General features: G+C 37.6%; 1 protein-coding gene across 2 annotated transcripts in view; it reads left to right on the forward strand.

Moving 5' to 3' along the window:
• The window catches only part of LOC129443281 (protein unc-13 homolog A), a 44,152-nt gene that overhangs the window by 11,471 nt on the left and 7,418 nt on the right, over window positions 1-25,263 (forward strand). Inside the window, exons 6-37 of one of the 2 annotated variants that reach the window (XM_055203775.2) lie at window positions 1,949-2,019; window positions 2,134-2,188; window positions 3,123-3,152; window positions 3,927-4,137; window positions 4,491-5,495; window positions 6,844-6,946; window positions 8,396-8,442; window positions 9,151-9,229; window positions 10,476-10,550; window positions 11,742-11,961; window positions 12,066-12,293; window positions 12,373-12,514; window positions 13,207-13,376; window positions 13,462-13,577; window positions 13,789-13,952; window positions 14,417-14,570; window positions 14,734-14,802; window positions 15,429-15,518; window positions 15,951-16,085; window positions 16,449-16,576; window positions 16,654-16,739; window positions 16,835-16,961; window positions 17,965-18,061; window positions 18,182-18,325; window positions 19,400-19,477; window positions 19,620-19,697; window positions 21,069-21,157; window positions 21,304-21,450; window positions 22,221-22,344; window positions 23,910-23,966; window positions 24,062-24,142; window positions 24,245-24,392. In XM_055203775.2, coding sequence (XP_055059750.2) covers window positions 1,949-2,019; window positions 2,134-2,188; window positions 3,123-3,152; window positions 3,927-4,137; window positions 4,491-5,495; window positions 6,844-6,946; window positions 8,396-8,442; window positions 9,151-9,229; window positions 10,476-10,550; window positions 11,742-11,961; window positions 12,066-12,293; window positions 12,373-12,514; window positions 13,207-13,376; window positions 13,462-13,577; window positions 13,789-13,952; window positions 14,417-14,570; window positions 14,734-14,802; window positions 15,429-15,518; window positions 15,951-16,085; window positions 16,449-16,576; window positions 16,654-16,739; window positions 16,835-16,961; window positions 17,965-18,061; window positions 18,182-18,325; window positions 19,400-19,477; window positions 19,620-19,697; window positions 21,069-21,157; window positions 21,304-21,450; window positions 22,221-22,344; window positions 23,910-23,966; window positions 24,062-24,142; window positions 24,245-24,392 — 4,548 coding nt within the window. Of the gene's footprint in view, window positions 1-1,948; window positions 2,020-2,133; window positions 2,189-3,122; window positions 3,153-3,926; window positions 4,138-4,490; window positions 5,496-6,843; window positions 6,947-7,783; window positions 7,841-8,395; window positions 8,443-9,150; window positions 9,230-10,475; window positions 10,551-11,741; window positions 11,962-12,065; window positions 12,294-12,372; window positions 12,515-13,206; window positions 13,377-13,461; window positions 13,578-13,788; window positions 13,953-14,416; window positions 14,571-14,733; window positions 14,803-15,428; window positions 15,519-15,950; window positions 16,086-16,448; window positions 16,577-16,653; window positions 16,740-16,834; window positions 16,962-17,964; window positions 18,062-18,181; window positions 18,326-19,399; window positions 19,478-19,619; window positions 19,698-21,068; window positions 21,158-21,303; window positions 21,451-22,220; window positions 22,345-23,909; window positions 23,967-24,061; window positions 24,143-24,244; window positions 24,393-25,263 lie in introns of those variants that run through there. The other variant, XM_055203776.2, reaches the window with a different exon arrangement.

Genomic DNA, 25,263 nt, shown 5'->3' on the forward strand with positions numbered 1-25,263 from the left:
TCGCCTGCGATATGTATGCGATATGGCCCAGCTTGTCAGTAAACTACAGCTCTGTGCAGTTAATGCAGCTCCATCTGAAAGCAGCTGATGGCGATTTAATACTAATCAAAGAACCGGCATTACTGACGAGATGCGCGTGATATTGCATAACTCCTTTAATGATGTCAGTCTTTCAGTCTTGTACCCTGTAAACAGTGGCGGAACTGGAATTCTTTTAATGGGGTGGCCAGGGGGTGGCCAAAGCTACTTTAGGGGGTCCATAGTCCATAAAAGAAAATTACATGTAACCATGTATCAAGAAAGCATAAATGAATCTTTTGATCGCATTAGATGTAAACATAATAAAGGTGAATTTTAAATCTTTCTACTGTATTTCTTACATCTGATTTACTGTCTGTTAAAGGGATTCACCCAAAAATGAAAATTCTGTCATCATTTACTCACCCTTATGTTGTTCTAAACCTGTTTTTTATTTTAATAAACACAAAAGAAGATATTTTGATAAATGATGATAAGCACACAATGGTAGATCCATTAAATCCCATTATGTTGTTTTTATTCCTACTATGGAAGTCAATGGTTAACAGCTGTGTGCATACCATCATTTATCAAAATATCTTCTTTTGTGTTCATAAGAAAAAAGAAATGCGTACAGGTTTAGAAAAACATAAGGATGTAAAAATGATGACAGAATTTTCATTTTGTGAACTATCCCTTTAATGAAGCAAAAGATCAGGAAATCTAAACTCCACGATAAACCTTAAACTTTCTTCAAATTGCAGAGCTCAACACAAAGGATGTTTCGATTAATCTTTATTTACGAAGATACAGAAGATTCAAAAGTTTTCTTTTTTCTTTTGATATTTAATTAACTTTAATGACAGAGAGACTTTAACAGGTTAGGCTAAGACCGAATGCAATAAAAGGTTTATTCGTTTAAGACGTACAGTAACCAAATGTTTAGTATGAAAATCACCAAGACAGCTATTTTGACATATGAGCATTTGTCCGTTTAAGCCAAAAAGACGCGAACATGAAGTTGTTTAAGCTCTGGCTGTGCACGCGCACTATCGGATATGCGCGTCGCGCTTTCAAGTTCAATGTGGCAATCCAGTCGAATTAAAAATCATACAGTAGCCTATAAAGATCACATCAAGAATGAAAACATGGTGCTGGGTTTTGTTGTAAAAAGAATTGGCAATCTTAGACTTTATTCAGTCCACAAGACAATTACCACACTTCCAGCATATACGGTGAAAATAAATCATGTAGTATTAGCAAAATGTAATACTTCACTTACATCATTTTAAAGATTCCAAGCATTATGTAGACATGACATTTATCTTCTGATGGTATGAAAAGTATTCGTTAAGTTACAGTAATTTTTCTGACGCGTTTTTGAAAAGACGTCACTGATGGAGAGATAACAGAACGCGCATTATGTATATTTTCTTAATTTTGTGAAAAGCACAACATTCAGTTTTATAGACACACAAAAAATGACACTTGAACGTTTTAAATGATGTATAAATCATATCCGTATGTCCAAAATCAGCAGAGTAATCCAATTTCTTTGCGCCGCGACCGCAGGGACGGTTAATATTCATAATGTTTGTTTTTAACAATGTGCTGCGCTGCCGCACGTCGAAAATAAACATAGCATAGATTAAGTGAAAGTAGCGCATTAAATTTGGGGTGGCACACGGGGTGGCCAGTGACATGTCAAGGGTGTCCAGTGCCACCCTGGACACCCCTCTGGCTCCGCCACTGCCTGTAAACATGCTTTAAATATATGACTGCAGCCCTAAACACTTTAAACTCATCCATCAGATGGCTCCTTGTGATGTTTGTAAAGTAGACACTGGACCGACTGTGAATAGCTGATGGAGGATTTTGTCATCTAAGATGAATCTGTCTTTGTGTGTTTTGTTGTCTGTTCCCATCACAGATATCCCAGAAGAAGAGGCTCGATATTGGGCTAAAAAACTGGAGCAGCTTAATGCTATGCGAGACCAAGATGTGAGTCTCTCTCTCTCTCTCTCTCTCTCTCTCTCTCTCTCTCTCTCTCTCTCTCTCTCTCTCTCTCTCTTTCTCTCTCTCTTTCTGATTAATGTGTGTGTATTTGTGTTTCAGTATTCATATGAGGAGGTTCAGGAGCGGCCGTTATCAGTACCTGGACCACAATGTTGTAAGTGTAATGTTTAACACCTGACATCATTATAAACCCCACCTTTATCAACTCAATATTTATAAACTCTAAAGACAACACTTACACAAAGTTAAGATTTTACAAGCTTTATATGATCGTATCATATATTCAGAAGATCTGCTAAAGGATGTAAACATACTAACATGTGTTAAAGTCTAGCACTTATACTGGCACTGTTATCAATATAAGCAAAAATATTTGAAGAATAAACTGATGAAAGGTCAGTATAACGGTCAGATCAATCTATAATAACTGGCACATTTTAAGATTAATGGATCTTATCTGCTCAGGCTGAATAAAAGTAAAATCATAGCGTCTGATGCTCTTGCATTGAGGCGAGATCAGATTTCATTCACACAGATCTCCGCATCTAAACCACACTCACTGTTTCCTATACACGTGACACACTTATGAATGAAGATTAATGAAGAATGAATCAGACACACACACACACACACACACACACACACACACACACACACACACACACACACACACACACACTGTGCTGCTTACACAGCTCTCAGGGGGCGGGGACTAATCCATGGGATCTTCTCATTGGCTGAGACACTCAGTTGGGGATCATCCCTGGATAGCGGCCAACAGCCCCTCACCTTCCTCACAGAACACTGAGTCATCATAATCATCATTATCAAAGTGATTAAATGTCACTGTTACAGGAAGAGACGCAGACAGATTAAAGCTCTTCTACTTAAAGATTGACATTAAAATAGTTTAGAGTTTAACTTGAGACACCTTCAGATTTCATTCTTTTTAAATGTTGACTATGGTGCTATTTTTAACTTTTGCTAACATTAGAGATGCATATATAGACAAATGTTTATATTCAGTTCTAATGCAAATGTAAAAAGGTTCAATCCTAACACTGCATTTTCTGTCTTCTGTGTCACAGGTAACTGGAATTTGTGGAGCGACCAGCAAAGTAGGTGTTCATATCTGTCATTATAAACCTAAAAACTATACAAATCCATGTTTTATTGAGATTTACAGAAATCTAAACACTTCATTCTCTCTGTCCACATTAGTGATTTTTTTACTAAGTGATTTTGTTGATCAGGTCCAAAAATCTTAGCTTTCAATGAGATAAAACAATTAAAAGTAGGGGGAAGTTACATTGTGTATTAAGGCCGATGGAAAATTAAAAGTTATGATTTTCTAGTCTGATATGGCTAAGACTATACTCTCATTCTGGTGTAAGGACTTTGCTGTCATAACTTGGGTGCAGGAGGTGCAATGATATTACACAGCGCCCAAAAATAGTCCCTAGCTATTGGAAGTTACCAAGTTGTCAAGTTTTAAATATGGAAAATGTTTCAAATCACCAAACAAATGTAAATATTAGTCAAAGATAACACAAGTGAACACAACATGCAGTTTGTAAATTATTTTTTTATTATTAAGGGAAAACTAAATCAAAAACTACATGGGAATGTGTGATAAATTGTGTTTGGAGACGGGCCGACACTTTTTCACACCACTGTGTGTATATAGAGTTGTAAGAATACTAAGATTGTGTTATTTACAATATCTCCAATACAGACAGTCTTAAACTATTGAGCTACGGTTTATCATAACATGATGTGAGAGATATTAAAGATCTGTGGGAATAAACGTTCAGTATGTTTGTTTGAATGTGAGATTATATCAGATTAAATACTACAGTAAATACAGCTGTGTCTGATGTCACCGTGTCTAGACAATGATCCAGACAGTGCAATGGACGACAGAGACAGTGATTACCGCAGTGAAACGAGTAACAGCATCCCTCCACCATATTACTCCACATCTCAACCTAATGCTTCGGTTCATCAGTATCCCATGAGTCACCAGCATCGAAACCCCTGCAGCCCTTACTCTCGCTCCATCAATAACTGTGATCTCGACTATGACCGTACCAGAGGAATCAGGTGAGAGATGAGAAGAAAGACATTCATTTACTTAACATTCAGGACATCACCGTTTATAGCAGCAACAGTAAACACACACAGTTTTTTTCTATTTGATCAAAAATATTTAATTGACAACTTGACACTTACTGCATTACATGCTTTTACTCATCATGTTAAGAGATGTTGACATTGCATCCATGCCTAAATTCGGATTGTTGAAATCTGCACTTCAAACTATAAGCCATTATGAAGTGCTGTATTAATCTTGTAAATTTGCATCTCTGAGAATCTCACGTGTGTCACCAGAACCCAGTGTCAGTAAATCAATGTTTAATGTACATACATAACAATCCTTTCTTCTCTCTCATCAGTCCGACTGGAAGTTATGCATCTTCAGCGGAGCTCAGTCGCTGCAGCTCTCAACTAAGCGAAGAGTATGGAGAACGAGAACTGTACGACGAGAACGACTCTTATCACTCCTGCCATTCGTCCGTGTCTTACAGCAAGGGCTCGCCCGACTGGGATGAAACGCAAGGCGTTTACAGCGACGACTGCGCTTACAGCAAAGACGGTGGCGAGGAAGGTGCTCTGTATGAAGAAGAGGACGGTGACCTGTACGCAGAGGAGGTGGACATGTACGAGGGAGAAGAAGACTTCAACTATGAGGATGAAGATCTGTACCCGTTGGACGGGACCCTCAGCGAAGATCAAGAGCCTCCGTTCACCCCCACTCCAACCAGTACTGCCCCCTGCGCACCGAACACTTCATCCATCAGGCCTCCTCTGGAGAAACAGCCCTCTGTGCATCAACAGAACGGCACAAATAATCTGCCACAGAATCTGCCAGCTACGGTTCAACCGCCCAATCAGACGCAAGCCCAGGCTCCGCAACTCAAACCCCTAAACAAACAGCAAACTCCCCAAGCGCCGAAACAACAACCTCCACCCCAGCAGCAATCCTCGGGCCCGATGCCGTCCGTCCAATCCTTCTTCGCCATGGCCAAGCCGCTAACTGCCGTGTTTGGACTGGGTGGATCTAGTTCTCCACAACCTCCTGCGCCAACACCTCAACCTCCAACCTCAAATATACAGACCCCGACGGCACAGCCTCCCGCCCCTGTAACCCAACAGATGCCTCCTACTGCAGTAAAATACCCCGAGTCTCCTCTCAGTTCTGTCCCCAACTCCAAAGCTCCTCCAACAGAACCTAAACCTCTGACTCCTACAGAGGAGAAACTGCCCACGCCGGAGCCTCCATATGAGGAGGAACCTCCACTTGAAGATGAAGAACTCCCCGCTGAAGAGCCAATTGAAGAGGACATAAAGATCGAGAGTCCTCCTTTAGAAGAGGAAGAACCTTTAGCAGAACCTGAGAGGTATCACAAACATCACAGTCAAATCAAATCCATCTACAAACACAGCGCATGGATGCATTGATTTAAAGGTGCCGTTAAATGTAAAACTGTATTTATGTAAGAATAGATAAATAATAAGAGTTTTGTACATGATAATGATATATCGTGAGCCTCAAACACGATTGTTTCCTCCTCCTTATGTAAACCTCATGCATGCAAAAGAAAACAGCTGGAAAACGGACCAATCACAACATAACACAAACTGTGACGTTACAGTCAAGATGTACAGCCCAACATTAAATTAATTACAATGTTGTTACTATGATAAAAACAAAGTTGTGACTGCTGAGTTAGCATTATATCTAGTCAATGCTTTATGTTAATTAATGCTATATGCTAGTTAATGCTATATGCTAGTTAATGCTATATGATAGCGTTTAGGCTAAAGTTATTGACATTACAGTTATGTTTTGCAGATCCATACTGAAAAAAACACAAACTTACCACTCAGAAACATTCATTAACTCTTTCACCGCCAGCGTTTTTAAAAAAAAGTTGCCAGCGTTTTTCATGATTTTCACAAAAGTGTAATGCCTTCCAGAAAATGTTCTTCTTCAAATATATAAACATACAATAAACCAAATGAAAGAACATACCTTCTGCTTTCAAACAAAAAAAAAACGTTTCATCCTACCTTGAGTAGTTCTTTTGTAATCAGCTTTTGAATATGGGTAGGTTTCTGCAAAAACACCACATTTTGAGCAAAAAGCAAAGATAATTCAATTTTTGTGACAGACTTTTCATAGAGATCCCATTCAGAGCGATCTTTAAAACAAACATGGACATGCAGCAGCTTGCCTTAGGGCAATACTTCCGGTTTAAAAAGTTGCGGAAGGGCACCACCTAGTGCATAATAGCGGTATTGCGGAAAGACGGAAATACTCGTCATTGGCGGGGAAGCGGTTTCTCTTAATTGACGAGATATCTCGTCAATGGCGGTGAAAGAGTTAACAATCTCCAAACAATTGATTATTCCTCAAAATCTGATACAGACTCAAACATAAGATCGGTTTACACACACACAGAGCTACTGAAGGAGAAACAGCCAATCAGAGCAGAGCTCAACATTATTATTTATGACCCTTTAAATAAGATAATAATAGACCATTTCATTATAAAGACAAATCCTAGGGTTGTAAATGGACATGAAAAACTGACTCTGGATCATTTTTGGACATAATAAAAACACCAATAGTAGATGTATAGATATCAGATATCAGAGATAAATTTAACATCAATCCATTCTTTGGCACCTTTCAATCTGGGTTTTTTGGATACAAACAAATGTCGTCTCTATGTGTCTACGCAGTGAACCGGTGAAGGAGGAGCCAAAAGAGCAGGTGGATCCGGCTGTAAGGGCGAAAGAGAACTGGCTGAGACTCTTTGAGAAAGTTCGACACCAGCTTCAGGAGGTGAGACCCGATGCAGAAAGCAAAGCAATATTATTTATCAGGCTGCTACCAAACCAATCTGTATTTTTCGTATTTGAGCATTGAGCTGTTAGCAATGTTTGGAAAAAGCACATATAAAAAACAAATGTTAACTCTTTCCCCACCAGCATTTTTTTTCATTGCCAGCCAGCGCCAGCAAGTTTAATGCTTTTCAGAAAATTTTCTTCTTTAAATATATGAACATACAATATATCAGATGAGAGAACAGACCCTCTGTGTTTTATCCTGCCTCTCAAATATGGGTAGGTTTCTTCAAAAACGACTGAGAAAACTGCATTTTTGTAAAGGACTGTTGTTAGATCAAAACATACAGAGTTTTTACTGTTTTTGGATCAGTGGATGCTTCAGTGTTTTATAAGTTGTGTAAGAGCGACACCTAGTGGATGATAGCAGAAATATGGATTACCGTAAAAACTTGTCATTGGCAGGGAAAGAGTTAATAATAAAAACAATGAAGCGGGGGGGTAAGTTATTAGAAGAATTAGTTCAATCATTATACTTTCTAAACACTTGTACATTAGCATGAAGATGGTTTATATAGATCAGACATGGACTACAGGTCATCTCCTGGGATCTGTTACGTTTAGATATATAAATTATCTTATCACATACATCACACATTTCACACACATTTTCTAATTAGCATGCTAATGCTAACACCACTATAACGCTCTCATGTTTATTTTGCAGTTTCTTCTTTGCTTCTTTTATTTGTATGCATTATTTTCTCCTTATACTTCTTGTCATTTGTTGTCTATTTGTATCTCTTCGTTTGGTCGTCTCTCCAGCGTCTTTTCATTGCTATAGCACTTTGCATGTTCACTCAGATGAGCCGTGATTGGACGAGAGCGTCAGGTGGGTCTGTTGATGGCGATGTAAACGTTGTGCGGTGGTTTTGTGTACGTTGTTAAGGAGTGTGAACCTAGAGATGATTTAAGATAAATGCTGATGTGGTCACTAGATTGGAAAACACTGTAAATGAAGTTTCCTATGCGTGTTACTCCGTCTTCTTCTAGATGAGAGGTGTGCTGTTACTTTCCTAACTAATTTACACCTGATGGAAACAAAACAGGAAGAAACAAACAAAACACAAATAAGTGTCTGGATACAAAACAACACAAGAGATTTTATTCAGCATTTATCTTCAATTAATAAATTTCCACCGAGATCAACAGCTGTTGTGTTTATGCCGTGAATGTTTATTTGTATTTATTGAGTGATGTATGTTGATTTACACTTGAAGATGTTGGTTTATAAACCTCTCAGCACACATCATTGATTATGACTGTAATCACTTTGTCATTCTTCTGAAGCTGATCATGTGTTGTGTTGTGTTGTGTTGTGTTGCTGTGGTGAATCTAACACAATATTTCATTGAAAGATTTCTCTGTGTGTATATGTGTTTCTCAGGCTCGAGGAGAGACAGGCTCTCAATCTTTATGGTTTGGTAAAGGAGGGTAAGTTAACTCACGCTTATTTTAACAGCTCCACAAGCAATTTTTCACACAATCATCACAAGGATCTTGACAAAGTGTATTATTTGATTTGACTTGATTGATTGCATGATAAGTTATGACATAACATTAGGAAAGCACAGATATATCAGCCTATCAGTATCAGAAGATAAAAGCCCACTATCAGACATTGGCAGATCGTTTAAAAACAACTAATGATCAGTGAAGATTATATCCTGACAATTAAAAATGCAATAGTTTACGTTCTGCACTTCTGGGATTTCATGACATATAATCATTTGAAACATCAGTATCTATGAAAGAAAAAAACTTTAAGATTAATGCATTTATTACTCAACCAAACACAATGATTTTGACAACATGCTCAGATTTCAAGTTAAGACAAAAAAGTTCAGATTTATAACTGGATCTGAACCCATCAGGTCAACTGAGCCATCTGTGATCATCAAAAGATCTGATCTGCTGTGAATCATTCAATAAATGTTGAAAAACGTCTCTTGACTGATCACTGATTGATTTTGTCAGATGTATATTTTCATATTTTGCATCATTTGTAATGACAGTGATAATGGAAATGTGCTGTTCAGTTAGAGAGGAAACGTTTACAGTCATTCAGGCAAAAGATTTCATTAAACAAATGATTTGACACACAACATGATGTTTCTGATGATGGTTTGTGTTTCTTTAAAGGATGGGTGGAGCGCTGTACAGTATCGACAGCATGCCTGATCTTCGTAAAAGAAAGACCATTCCTCTGGTCAGAGATCTGGTAAGAAAATGACTGTCACGCGTCTTTATAAGTCATCAGAATAAAGCTGTTTAAAGATCATCTGTATGTTCAGTTTGATTTCCCGTCTTTACATCAGCGTGTGTGCTTTAGTAATAATGATTGTCATGTACTGTATATACTGTACGTGTGCACAGAAGAGTCTCATATGGTTTCATTGTTTTTAACTCAATATTTCTTCTGTTTTTGTCTTTTCTGTCTGGACTCAGGCTATGGTAAGACTTTATTCTATGTTTGGGGATCTCTAATCATTATTATAAATACTTACAGATTTCTTTAATCTAGTAGTTTGTCTGTTCAAATATTCATAACTTTATTGTTAGTCTGAGGTTTCTCTTTCTCTTGTTTTATTCATCAACCTAAGCTCAGATGTTGCACCATACATTTCTTAAAAAGTAGACATTAAAAGGGAGTCGCTCAACAAATGAGAAGCACTGCGCCATGTATCTAAAAGTCAAACACATTATTTTCTATAAATGTACACGTTTATGGACGCTGGTCGAATCCCTGCCGCGTCATGTGTACGTCTGTTGTGTGATACCTGTGACGCTACACATGACGCTACACAGTGTGCGACCCCCTTAAGAGTATAAAGTTATACAAATAATATTTAATAGCTTTGTACATACATACACTACTGGTTTAAAATCAATTGCTCATTGTCTGTTTATATTTATTTTTCAAAATTTTTAATGATAGTAAACCCATCAGATCAATAAAATAACATAAATGTGAATTTTGTTTTGATTAAATGTGATACAAATCCAAACTGTGTTATATTTTATCATCTAATTTATCATCATCTGGAATTGGCTCAAATGTGATTTTATCAAGATGTTTCTTCAGGAGATGAATTGTGAAGTATATTGAAGGAGTTCAGGTCTATATTAGCTGTTTTTCTTCAACGTCATCCATATTTTTTATATAAATGTTAGTTTTCTAATGAAAGAAATGAACATGTTTGGCACAATGCTGTTTTTGTCTACAAAAGTAATTTGAAGCATTTAAACACAGCATCAGATCTAAAGCAAAACATTATACTTATAAGTGATCCTAAACTTTTGACTTGGCGTATCATGTTCTCCTGAAGAATCTGATGAGAAATATTTGAGCTTATATTGAGAAAAATCTAAATCTGAGTATGAACCTCTCATGTTGTTCTTCGTAAGTGATGTAAGTGATGTTTAGTAAAAACTAATTGAGATGTTTGTGATGTTTGTGTTTTCAGTCTCTGGTGCAGAACTCTCGTAAGGCCGGTATCACATCTGCTATGGCATCAAGTACACTCAATAATGAAGAACTGGTAAATATCAATGATATGAAACTCATTTATATAAGCTCTGCTTAATGTCAATAATATCATAGATCTATATTTTCAGTATTTTATTATTTCTACATTGTGCTATTTATTAAAGCAAGCATCTTAGGTATAAAAACATTAAATTAGTACCATCATAATGTATATGTATCATGTTTTTTCTATTATTTTTATTTCTTACAAAACTGAGTAAGATGCTTAAAGGGACAGTAAGTAGGGTTTTAAATGTTTTATTAATCAAAATCAATGTCTTTATTCATAGTTATGTCAAATGACCTCTGCCAAAGATCTGACTTTTCTTTGTAATCTTAGAATTTCTTCTCTTTATTTACATTGAACGGGTAAGTCCAAGGAGGCTTCCATGTCATTCCGCCATATTGATAAACTATAATAGCAGAGAGGGACAAAAAGCACTAGCCTACCAACGCGTTTCCACAACGCATTTTCATTCAGAACACGTGAATTAGCTGAAACGGACAAGGAGATCAGTGATCATAACGGCTACCGTAGTTGCAACACGCATTAGGAAAAGCGAGGCGCTAGAGAGCACTGTTCCTTTGAATGCAAAATACAATTTCACCACTAGATGGGGGTAAATCCTACTTATTGTCCCTTTAAGAATTTCCATGCATCATTATATTAACTTCATAGCGCAAGGTAGAGGTCTTCACGGGTGCATTTAGAACCAAAACCTGAGGTCTGACCCGAGACCAGAGTGGGTTAGGGCCTAAAGTTTCACGTGTGCCTCGGACACGGGTCGGGTATGATATTAGGGGTATCAGATATTTTAAAATGAATGTTTTGAATACACATTGTAGCGTCATCGGAGAGCAAATGAAAATAAATGGAGCAGCACCAGATTTGTTATGTGGCCACCGGTGTTTCTTTCTGTCTGATTGGTGCGTTGCGGGATGCAGACTGCACACTCATCGGTGCCATTTACATTTCGGTCCATTTCGGGTTCAAAAGAATTACCATTGCGTCGGGTCAGACTCTGGTCTTATTTTCTCTTGTTTGTCTCGGGTGGGGTCTTTCTTTGGACCCAAGAAGACCTTTAGTGTAAAGTACTATACCGTAATACTTTTTTGGTTAAATTTTTGTTGGCGATGGCAAAACTGTGGTCCGTATATTTCTTCAGAGAACATCAATGATTCCAGTATGTTTGTTCACCTGTAGAAAAGCCACGTGTATAAGAAGACCCTTCAGGCTCTGATCTACCCCATCTCCTGTACAACACCACACAACTTTGAGGTGTGGACGGCCACCACGCCCACCTACTGCTATGAATGTGAAGGACTGCTGTGGGGAATCGCTCGACAGGGCATGCGCTGTTCTGAATGTGGGGTCAAATGTCATGACAAATGTCAGGATCTGCTCAATGCGGACTGCCTTCAGAGTGAGATCTTATACTTTACTCAGTTCATTTCATAATTTAGGCTTTGCTTACCTTTTAAGAGCTGCTCTGAACGGTGATTAATTAATGGTATCTTGATTTAAAAGGAGCCGCAGAGAAGAGTTCAAAACACGGCGCTGAGGACCGCACGCAGAACATCATCATGGTTCTGAAGGATCGCATGAAGATCCGTGAACGGAACAAACCGGAGATCTTCGAGTTGATCCAGGAAGTATTCGACATTCCCAAAGCGACTCATGGAACGCATATGAAACAGATCAAACAGAGCGTTCTGGATGGGACGTCGAAATGGTCGGCCAAGATCAGCATCACAGGTGAGCTCACGGTGAGCAGTTACTGTGCTAAAGTGAGATGATGTTTATAACTGAAGACGAGATGTTCTCTGTCTGTCAGTGGTGTGCGCTCAGGGTCTCCAGGCGAAGGATAAGACTGGCTCCAGTGATCCTTACGTCACCGTACAGGTGGGCAAAACCAAGAAGAGAACAAAAACCATCTACGGCAATCTTAACCCCATCTGGGACGAGAGCTTTCACTTGTAAGTGCAGTTTTTATGTCTATAGTTCTGATCTAGGTGCAGTCTATGTTTCATGTCATTGTGTTTGTGTCACACTTTTAGTGGTTTTACCAACATTGGCCACTAGGTGTCATTGGTTTGCTGCATACTCTTGTCACAAATTAATAAATGACTGTCACTGCATTATTATTACTGCTAAAAAGGTTTTAAAATATGAAAACTACATTCTTAGAGCTTTCAATGATATAGCTTGTCATGTTTTCAATTTTATATGCAGAATATATTTTAATAATATTTTAATTGATAATTTAACATGTTTTTTTCAAGAAGATTTATTTTGATCAGTTGTAAAGTTTTTATCAGTGGTATTTTTCATTATTATTGTTATGATTACCTGTTGTTGGACTGTCATCTGTCCATTTAGCATAAGTTCTCAGTTTTTTAAATATTAGTGTTGTGTATTGGGCACATGACATTCAGACTAAACAAATAAAATATATATTTTGTGTGGGGTTTTTTTTTGATTTTAAAATAATTGTTTTACATTTTATAATTTAATTGTAATTAATTAATTTGATAATTTTCCCTCTAATTATGAATCCCCTGAAATGTCCCTGTGGACCACGAGGGGTTAGCCAACCCCTGTTTGGCATGTACTTTGGCACTTTGACCCGTCCGTATTGTTTAGCTAAATTTGTGTTTTGTGTGTGCAGCGAGTGTCACAATTCCTCAGATCGAATCAAGGTGCGCGTTTGGGACGAAGACGATGACATCAAGTCTCGCGTGAAGCAGCGATTTAAAAGAGAATCTGATGATTTTCTGGGACAGACCATCATTGAAGTGAGAACACTCAGTGGAGAAATGGATGTCTGGTATAACCTCGGTGAGAGAGCGTGAAGAAGTTTATGAAGGTCTGTAAGTTTAAGTACAGGCTTGCAATGATGAGATTTCTCTCTCTCTCTGAACAGACAAGCGAACTGATAAATCTGCTGTGTCCGGAGCGATCCGTATGCACATCAGTGTGGAGATTAAAGGAGAAGAAACTGTGGCGCCGTACCACGTACAGTACACCTGCCTGCATGAGGTACACAAACACCAAACCACTATACATTCATGCTTAAAAATAGCTCATTTACTTAATGTGTAGATACCCTACGTCTGTTCAAAAACTAACTTAAACAAAGCTCAGCTGTACACTGTCACGTTACTTGTGTTGAGGAAGACAGGGAGGATGATGATATATCAAAATGATAAACTTTAATAACAAATGACTTTTTACCCATGATGCTTTGCAGCACATCTTTCATTACACCACTGAAAAGCAGAATGGTGGCGTCGTGAAGATTCCTGATGCCAAAGGCGATGACGCCTGGAAAGTTTACTATGAAGAAACGGCACAGGAAATCGTAGATGAGTTCGCCATGAGATATGGAGTGGAATCAATCTACCAGGCCATGACGTAAGCTGACACATGAATCTGTTTTAACACTACTGAATGACTGATATTACACAAACCTGTGAAGATGTTTCAGTAGAGTAAAGTGGATTAAGTGGACTTGATTTGCTCATAAAGATTTACCTGAAATGAACAGAACACTGTAGAAAACCCAACATCAAAGATCAGGACATCCACAATAAGCAGCACTGAATAATGGATCAGCTCTTTGTGAGTCCATTAAATTGAGATAGTGCTTATGATTTTACACAGACTCAACACGGCTGTATGTTTATATGTGTTTTCAGTCCTGCAAGCTTTTGTCTACAAGGCCTCTGTTGTACATGAATGAAAGCAAAGATGTTTTACATTCATGTTTGGGGAAAACACACTGATCGGTTCTTAATGTGTACTATTTAAATAAACATCAGACTACAAACTTATACATCAGCACAGGATAACCTTATGTCACTTCTGTCTGTGTGCAGGCATTTTGCTTGTCTGTCATCAAAGTACATGTGTCCTGGTGTCCCCGCGGTCATGAGCACACTACTGGCAAACATCAACGCTTACTACGCTCATACGACACAGTCCTCCAACAACGTCTCTGCCTCGGACCGCTTTGCGGCCTCAAACTTTGGGGTCAGTTCACATTTCAACCACATACAGAATTCAATTGTGTAGGAACATTGCTATGATACAGATTTAATTGAAATAAGGCCCTAAGGTTGTGTCGTCATGTTGCTGCTCATGGCTACTGAGTTTCTCTTCTGTAACATTGTTAAATTATATTTTATCTTTGCAGAAAGAGAGATTTGTAAAACTTTTGGACCAGCTCCATAACTCCCTGAGGATTGATCTCTCCATGTACAGGGTATATTATTATCATTTAACAATATATTGTACCTCTGCTATCTATATTTACACTACTGACCTCTGTTTTTACACTACTGACCTCTGAGTTTACACTACTGACCTCCATATTTACACTACTGACCTCTGTGTTTACACTACTGACCTCCATATTTTCACTACTGATCTACGTGCTTACACTACTGACCTCCGTATTAAAACTACTGACTTCTGTTTTTACACTACTGACCTCCATATTTACACTACTGACCTACGTGTTTACACTACTGACCTCCGTATTTGCACTACTGACCTCTGAGTTTACACTACTGACCTCCGTATTTACACTACTGACCTCCGTATTTACACTACTGACCTCCGTAATTACATTACCGACCTCCGTATTTACACTACCGACCTCCGTATTTACACTACTGACCTCCGTATTTACTCTATGACCTCCGTATTTACACTACCGACCTCTGTGGTTTAAACGAACAACCTCCGTGTTTACATTACCGACCTTAGTGGTTTACACTACCGACCTCTGTGTTTACACTACCGACCTCTGTGGTTTAAACTAACAACCTCCGTGTTTACATTACCAACCTTAGTGGTTTACACTACAAACCTTTGTGTGTTTTTCAGAATAATTTTCCAGCCAGTAGTCCAGAGCGGTTGCAGGATTTGAAGTCCACTGTAGATCTTCTGACCAGCATCACATTCTTCAGGATGAAGGTCCTTCTTCATCTTTACTGTAACTGTTTAGGACAGATTTCATATTAGACTTAATGATGTTTAATGATCTTTATGTCCACTTCAAATTATGGTCATTACTATAACGAACATTCTTGGGTATTTTAAAGTTTTAACATTTATTAACTTTTATGCCACGGGTTGTTAAATGCTTTATTCTGATTGGTTGAGAAATGTTTCATGGGATTTTATTTTTTGTAAAACGCACACCATACCTTTTTAAATGTCCAAAATAACTGAGGAATAGCTGAGTCTGGTCCTTTGAATTATTTGAAAATAATGCACCGTTATTTTTGAATAATTCAACATCCAGTTGTAAATTATTCCTTACTTAAAAACTCTTATAATATAAATATAATATAAATGTATGTTTTATACATGTATGTGTGTGCGTGTGTGTGTTTGTGTTTACAGGTTCAGGAACTCCAGAGTCCACCCAGAGCTAGTCAAGTTGTTAAAGATTGTGTCAAAGCCTGTCTGAACTCAACTTATGAGTACATATTTAACAACTGCCATGAACTGTATGGCCGAGAGTATCAGAACGACCCAGTGAGTATGTGTGTGTGTCTTTGTGCATTTATATGTATGTGTATGTGAGGTTTTGTTTAGGCAATTTGAGGACAAAAACATAAATAATGCGATAATTGTAGAACATTATTATTACAAAGGGTCACAGCAGGCTTTGGGTTGAGTGGGTTTGTTTCTTTAAAGTTTTATCTGCTGATTTTATGCTGTTTAGTTTTTCAAAGTCAAAATACTGTTTGAGTAAAAATGAGAATTGTTTGGCAGTAATGATTCAAGAAATGATGCAATTCTATATATGTATAATTCTACATTTGTATATTGTCTGAAGTATGAAATCTTATATCTGGCCTAAACTTAATTCTCTTTATTTCTGTGATTAATATCCAGTCCAAGACAGTCCCACCTGAAGAACAGGGTCCCAGCATCAAGAACCTGGACTTCTGGTCTAAACTCATCACTCTCAGTGTGTCCATTATAGAGGAGGATAAAAACTCTTACACACTTTGTCTAATCCAGTGAGTTTATATTAACGCCTGGATTCATGGGAAATCTTCAAATGTTGGTTGAAACTAAATGTCTCTGTTTCGTTCAGGTTTCCTCAGGAGTTAAATGTTGGGAAGATCAGTGCAGAAGTGATGTGGAACATGTTTGCTCAGGATATGAAGTACGCTATGGAAGGTGTGCAAGATTTCTTCTGTATATTTCAACTCCCTGCTGTCCATTAAACAGGTTAACATCATGTATTTCTGTCTCTTATCTCTTCTGTCAATCAGAACACGAGAAACACAAGCTGTGCAAGAGTGCCGACTACATGAACCTACACTTTAAGGTCAAGTGGCTTTACAATGAATATTGTAAAGATCTGCCGTACTTTCAGGGCCGTGTACCCGAGTACCCAGCGTAAGATCTTCTTCATAAACTTCGTCAAATCAATAGCTACGTTTACATGCACAAATTTTTGTCAATCCGACTAAATTTAATCTGATTGCAGGTTACGACAATACATTTTACATGTAGCCTGAACATTGCAATCTGATTAAAATATTAGTTTACATGTACATTTTATATAATCCGAACCAAACGTCTGCACATGCGCATAGCCAGGGTTGCTAGATTCGCGTATCAAAACCATTCCAATGGACCTTCAAAACTAGCCCAAAATCATCCCAATGACTTTTTACAGCCCAAATACCAATAACTAATCAACTAAATCCTTTCATCTTTAACCGCAGAAAAAGTTTCCCAAATCTAAACTGGAAATAAGCAGAGATCTTGGGAACACATCACTTGTTGAGTTCACACTTTATCTCTGGATAAATGTACAAAGTTGAGTTGGAGAAAGTTGCTCTTAAGAAGTTTTCAGATATAGACAAAGAAAAGACTTTTCAAAAGGCACAATGCTGTTTTATTTCTTTATGTAATGTTATGAAAGACGTGAACTCGGCAGAATGTACATCGGGTGACCCCATTACATGAATAATGGGTATAATCATTTCAGACGTAAATAAGAGCTATAAGAGGTCAACTTAAACACAATTCTTCTGCGCAAGATATTTTTGAATCCGATTGAGTAAATACTACGATTCACTTGTTTACATTCATACTTTTCTCCTGATGATCGGATCAGACTACACCACACCTTCAATACGGTCAAAATTTGCATTTGATTGACCTCAATTGTATTGATGAAAGTGATTGATGACTGATTGAGCCATCAATATTATTACAAACGGATTATTTGGTTGCATGTAAACGTAGCTAATGTGTCTTATTACTGTGGAAGTTAAGCACAATGCATTGTGGGATATTGGATGTGCTCTGGTTGTGTGTGTATTAAATGTAAAATGTATAGTGCAGAAGTAATGTGACACCTACAGAGAAATCAATTGATCTTAATTGACAGATGGTTTGAGGCGTTTGTGATCCTCTGGTTGGATGAGAATGAAGAAGTGTCCAGAGATTTTCTCCACGGCGCTTTGGTCAGAGACACAAAAGATGGGGTAAATATCATGAAGAAGTTGATGGAAATGAATCGATTAAAGCGAGTAGGAAGTGAGATGTAAACTGTAATGTGGATATATAAATAATGAGATGTCTGTAGATGATTTCTCCGTCTATAGTTTCAGCAGACGTCCGAGCACGCGCTCTTCTCCTGCTCCGTAGTGGACGTCTTCTCTCAACTCAACCAGAGCTTTGAGATCATCAGGAAGTTGGAGTGTCCTGATCCTCAGATTGTTGGCAATTACATGAAGAGATTTGCTAAGGTGAACACAGCCGAGATTCACACACATCAGACAACAACACTTCATTATAAAACACAGCAGAGATCTCAAAGCAGATCAAATAGGATTGGCCACGTCTGGCTCTCTGTTAAGGGTTTTTTATCCCAAGGACTTTTTTCCTAACAGGGTTTTTCTCCTAGAAGTTTTTATCAAGCCCATTGGGAGTCAGCTGATATTAGCTTGACGGGTAACACTTTATTTTACGCTGTCTTTGTTACACATGTTACATGTAATTATTATAGTAATAACAGTTAATTATGCATAGTTACATGCAACTAACCCTAAACCAAACCCTAATCCTAACATCAACCCTATAGTAAGTACATTTTGTTAATGATTATTACTTAGTACTTAAATTATAATTACACTGTAACATTGATCCTGTAAAATAAAGTGTGACCGCTTAACGTTACATTATTACTCTGCTCACTAGTACAGATTAATTTTAGCAGCTGTACTTTGCTACTTTGTTGTAATCTGATTTTTCTGTTTTCTACTTTGGAGCAATTGAACAATGTAATTAAACTACTAAAAACAGTAATTAACCGTTTTGCAGGAAGAACATTTTTAGAGTGCACTGTAGTTTAATTTGTATCAGAAAAATATTCATGACACAATTATAAAAATGGCCTCAGGACAGTCAATGTCAAAACCAACTACATAACAGTTTAATGTAATGTTAACCTATAAATCTAGGTAGTTTCTTAAGTTTGATAATGAATCTGCTATGTCATATTTATGACAGATTTATGACAAGTTATGATGTATTGGTTCATGTCAAGTTGTCATAACAAAGACATCTGAAACAGTGTCGTCTTTGCATTAAAAATGACATAATTGAACAAATGACACTTAATAAGAGTTGTCATAAACGTGCATAAAAAACCTCCTTCATGTTCATAGCACGTAATGTATCATGTCAGCCTTATGAACACCCCTTTAAGTAAAGTGTTACTGATTTTTCTTTCCTTTTTACTTTACCTGATCATAAATGTGGTTGTTTGGGTGTTTAATATGGTTAAATAAAGTCTGTCTCTCTCTCTCTCTCTCTCTCAGACTATAGGGAATGTTCTTCTATCTTATGCTGACATCATTTCTAAGGATTTTCCCAATCACTGTCAGAAGGAGAAAGTGGTATGAACTAACATCTGTAACATAAGATTAAATTTATATGATTGATGATGATGTATGTGTGTGCGTGCGTGCGTGTGTGCGTGTGCGCGAGCGTGTTTGTGATTATTAATGAGATCTGAACCACTTTTCTTCTGTATTTTAGCCTTGTATCATCATCAATAACATCCAACAGCTGAGGGTTCAGTTGGAGAAGATGTTTGAAGCGATGGGAGGAAAAGATGTAAGTATTTGCTGACAATGAACACAGATGGTTAAAGTAAATATAGTAATCAGTACTAAAGGCTTGTGTTTCTCCTGAGACCAAACCAACGTGCACTGTAAAAAATAAATCGTTTTGCACTTATACATTTTTAAGTTTAATCAGCTAGGTCATTTCAACTATCTTGACAAGTGATGACTTGCTGTAACTTATCAAATCAAGTTAAATTTACTCATCAGTAGTCAATACAGTTCAAATGACTTGAAAATCTAAGTTGATTAAACTTAAACATTTAAGTGCAACAATATTTTCGCTATAACTTTAAACTGTGCTTAGCTTGGAGTCTCAATGTCAACTCAAAGTTTTGATCCACATCTGTACGCTTACTGTGTATATGCCGACAATTCCCTTATTTATGACCATATTTATTTACTAAGAAATCTTATTGAAAACATCTAATGGCAAGCTCACACTACAGGATTTTGGCTGAATGTCAGATATCCAAGGTCTGTGACAAAACCCCTCTGCTTGTTGTGGTCACTAAAGCTTGTTAAGTATGAGCCGGTCAGCCTGTCTCGAGCTATCACAGATGCTACAATATTTTCAAACCTGTTTGAATTTATTGCCACGTGATCTTGTATTGTAAGTTGTAACTAATCCAGCCAATCACAGTGCAGATGGATAGATCGTCCATTCATGAAGAAATCATTCGTTTTAAGCTATTAAATAATAGACGGTCCACATCGGGTTCAGGTATAAAATATTTGTCATTCTTAGGTTCTGCACGGGTTTGGGGTCCAACTTACAAATATTAGATGGTTCCGGGTCAGATCTGGGTAGCACATTTAGGGGTCTCTTTGGGTTCAGGTACAAATTTTTGGACTTGTCTAGTGTGTGCACCTCGTCAGAATTGTGTTATATTTGCGCAGCTATGACAAATAGGCGACAGATGATAAGACACGTTGTTGTGTAGGGTGAGCAACATACCAGTGATTCAAGTAGTTTTACAATCCTGTAGTGCGAGCCCGGCTTGAGAAGTTGTTTGCTTTGGAGAATCTCCGGTCGTCCGTAAACTCTCATTTAGCTTCATCTCATTCTTCAATCTGTCCATTTCTCTTCTTTCCCCGATCTCATACACTCATAACCAACATCACATTACCAGATTGACTGTAAATCATTCATGATGACTTCATAAATGTGCCCTGACTGACAATTTGATTCATGAATATTCAGGTCTAATGCATAATTCATTCAGTTTACAGCAAACACATTAGTGAATATTAGTGAGATAATAACATAGGGCGTGGGGCTTTCAGATTGAAGAGATGTTCTGGAGTTATATTTCTATAAGCACATGAGCATCATATGAATCATCTGTGTGTTTATCTGCAGTTGAATGTGGAGGCCAGTGACTTTCTGAAGGATCTACAGGTCAAACTAAACAATGTGATGGATGATCTCAGCAGGATCTTTTCTGTCAGGTTGGTTGAAGATGTTGAATTATTTTTACTTTTCAATATAATCTACATTTTCCTTTCTTCACTGAGGTTCAGTGCAATGCATTCTGGGATTGCCTTCTTCATGAAGGATACATTTTATGAATTTGTTTGTGTTGTGTCGCACCCAGCTTTCAGCCGCACATCGAGGACAGCGTGAGACAGATGGGTGATATTTTAAGTCAGGTGAAAGGAGCTGTACCTGCTAATGGAAACGGCAGCCTGGCACAAGATGCTGACAACGTTCTTCAGCCCATCATGGACTTCCTGGATAGCAAGTGAGATTGACAGATGAAAACACATCAGATCTGCTCTCTATCACCATCTGATACTCTCAATCTATTAAGCTTTCATACAGCTTGATTGATATTTGCACAACATCATTGGATGTCATAAACTCCTTTATATTTACATTTGTTTATTTATTTATTTAGCAGTCGCTTTTATTAAGTGTGATAAATATGAATAATAAAAAAAATTTTAAATAATTTTTTTTTTTAAATTGACATACATTTCAAAGACTTTGACACATTGAATATTTTAAAAATGTAGTTGCATAAGAGTGAAATAATAAATGAAATACATTTTTCAATTAATTTTTAAATAATATTTGAAGGAACACTCAGACTTTTTTTGAAAATATGCTAATTTTTCAGCTCCTCTAGAGTTAAACAATTGAGTTTTACCGTTTTTGAATTCAGTCGATGGAAAATTCAAAGTTGCAAAATTATATTTTGCAGTGCCGAAAAATAGTCCCCAGCTATTGAAAGTTACCAAGGGGACTATTTTTGGGCATTGTTTAACATAATTTCGCAACTTTTACATTTTCATCAATTTTAGTACATGATGTAACTACAGAAGAGTCAAGTTTTATATAGGAAAAATATCAAAACTCTTTGGTTATTTTTTAGCGTGATGCTAATGGTCTAATCAGATTCAATGGATTATGCTAAGCTATGCTAAAAGCTGAATGGATTCCAAAACTGTAAAAATCCTGTTCATGTTGATTACATGTTGATGTGTCTCATTTGTATTTTCTTTCTTACAGTTTAACTCTGTTTGCCAAAATCTGTGAGAAGACGGTTCTGAAACGGGTTCTGAAGGAACTGTGGAAGTTGGTCATGAACACTATGGAGAAAACTATCGTCTTACCACCCCTGACCGACCAGACGGTGTGTGTGTGTGTCATATATAAACAGTGTGTGTGTGTATGTGTTGTTGTTTTGTGATTTTCATTCATCACTGATGTGCTGTTTTTCACCATCATTGTCCACTTCATCATCTTCATCAGATGATTGTAAGTATTAACATGTGTGAATGGATTTCATTACCATCTCTCTTTCTTTCTCTTTCTGTCTACCTGTCTCTGTAACTCTAGCATGATGCACGTCAGATTGTCTCTTGTCAGCCTGTTCTTCCTGTTTCTTTCCTTTACTTCCTGTTTGTTTATCCAATCACGCTCTGGGCCCTATTTTAACATTCTAAATGCGTGGTCTAAAGCGCACAGTCTAAACGGGTGTGTCCGAATCCAATTTTGCTAATTTAACGACGGGAAAAATGGTTTGTTGAGTAATGGGTGTGTTCTGGGCGTAACGTGCAATAAACCAATGAGAGTCTCAGCTGCCATCCCCTTTAAAATCCAGTTGCGCTTGCGCCATGCCAATTGCCTATATAGATGGTGTAAACTGAAAAACTAAGCGGAGGAATTTTGTTGTTTTCATTTGAATTGAAATTGTTTTTTTATTAAAACCTTTAAAAGTCGTTTCTTTCAGTCATGAAGGTAAAATTAGCAGGCTTTGAATTGCTGTAAATGAATTAATAGCTTCAGTGTACTCTCCAAGAATTATTTACATATGCCGAAAAGGTTTGTACTCTTAAAATACTTTATTTGTAATAAACAGAAGATAAATCATTTACAAACATTTAGAGAGGCAAACTGATTTAGCATTCAGACAGCAGAGTGTTTTGAAAAGCATTAAAAAGGTTCTCATCAGGTACAAAGTCAATCCGTAGGGTAGCAAACAGATGCAATATTTGCATTTGTTTAAAAACATGCAATAACTTACCAGGATACAGCAGGTGAAGCAGCTTCTGAAGACTCGTAATCGGTCCTTATTTATGTCCAAGAGACTCAATTATAATCTTTTACATTTGAATTCTTTAATTTTTCATATTTAAAAACATTTGTTTGCTGCTGCGCATCCATGTGTGTGATAAGCAAACGTGCGTTGTCATCTCGTTTATACGAGAGTCGGAGCCGATGATGTAGTGAGCAGTGCTTTGACGTATGGTGCAGACGCACTTTTGGCGATCCGAAATCAAATTCCGGCTTGAGGTCCTTTGACGATCCCACACCCCTCTCTCCACCCTATTTTCCTGTTCTATCATATCGTTACTGTCTATCTAATAAAGGCAAAAATGGCCCAAAACATAACTTAAAAATAAAGAATGTTTCCTCCAATTGTAACAGCACTGAGCAAAACAATATTTCTCTGAAAGCAAACTTAAAAACTGAAGCAGTCTTACTCGTTTTTGTGGCTAAAATTGCACTGCTCATGACCTTCAATAAGTCTGCGTGGCCGTGCAAAAACACAGCTTAGAGGCAACAACAAAAAAATAATTATTTCAACATTACATGCAAAATATTACATGATATATATACGTTTAATGTTGCAGCTAAACACAAACAATCACGTTTAACTTTTTGTAATTCTCTCTTTGTCTTTCTGGTCTGTAGGGAACACAGCTCATCTTTAATGCTGCTAAAGAGTTGGGTCAGCTCTCCAAACTAAAGGTGTGTTTATAACACCTGACCTGTTCTGTGTCTCTCTCAATATTTCTGATCAAATAAAGTTGTTGTGTAATTGATGATGTTTTTCTGTCCAATAGGAACACATGGTGCGAGAGGAGGCTAAGGCACTGACCCCTAAACAGTGTGCAGTCATTGAGCTGGCACTGGACACTATAAAGGTGACACATATCCTGAATCAGAGCGGTTATATTCATGTTTGTGGTAGTTAATAGTTGTCTAATAGAAACTGAAAATGTGTTTTAACTCCGTGTGTTTTATAGCAATACTTCCACGCAGGCGGTGTGGGTTTAAAAAAGACATTTCTCGAGAAGAGTCCGGACCTGCAGTCTCTGCGTTACGCCCTCTCTCTCTACACACAAGCCACCGACAAACTCATCAGGAAATTTGTTCTGTCCCAGCACACTCAGGGTACACACACACACACACACACACACACACAAACACACACACACAAACTGTGTCCCGATTCAAAGGCTGTATCTTTCAAAGGAGACGACTCTCAAAGGCTAGGACTTTGTCTTTAAAGTATACAGCCTTATGGATCTTATGGATCACTCGTTGTTCCCCCCGAGCACGCCTGTGTTAACATTAATGCAAAACAGTGTGAAGGACCTTTTGTCTGCCAAATACACACTTTCATTTAACTGAGGTTTAAATATTTATGTTAAAATATTCAGCCATTACAGACGCACAGGGAATCTGGAGATAGTCGAGGCTGTGAAGGATCCATTGGTTTTAAGGATGCATTCTGAGGTCACATTATAAGCATCCTTGGGACGGCCTTACTGACCTTCAGTCGCACTGCTGTAAAGTAGTCGCTCTTAAAATGCAGCCTTCAGAGGTCGCAGGCCACCCAACACAGCCATTTGAGGCCCTAAGGAGTTGCACCTGGGCTGAGATTTGGGGCCCACATGGGCTCTCCAACTGTAACCCAGCTAATTTCGTCCTCAGTTTCCATGGTGGCCCCACATGTGTGTTAGCCCAGATGAGCTGATGCTGGACTCCATATTGGTAGGGTGGTTCATGCCTTTAGGCAAAGTTTTTTGGAATCATTTGAACATGACTATTATAACTTATACATTTACAGTTGTGTTCAAAATTATTCAACCCCAACTGAAATTGATTGTTTTGGCCGGTTTGACATTGATCATTCAGTCATCCTGCTTACAATTACATCAAAGAGGCATGTGTAGGTCAGACAAATATAACATAACATTTATAATGAAATAACCACAAATGTCTTTTCTGTGCTCACATCATTATCAGTTTTATTCAACCC

Source organism: Misgurnus anguillicaudatus, chromosome 2 (assembly GCF_027580225.2).
Source record: "Misgurnus anguillicaudatus chromosome 2, ASM2758022v2, whole genome shotgun sequence".
NCBI classification, from domain to species: domain Eukaryota; kingdom Metazoa; phylum Chordata; class Actinopteri; order Cypriniformes; family Cobitidae; genus Misgurnus; species Misgurnus anguillicaudatus.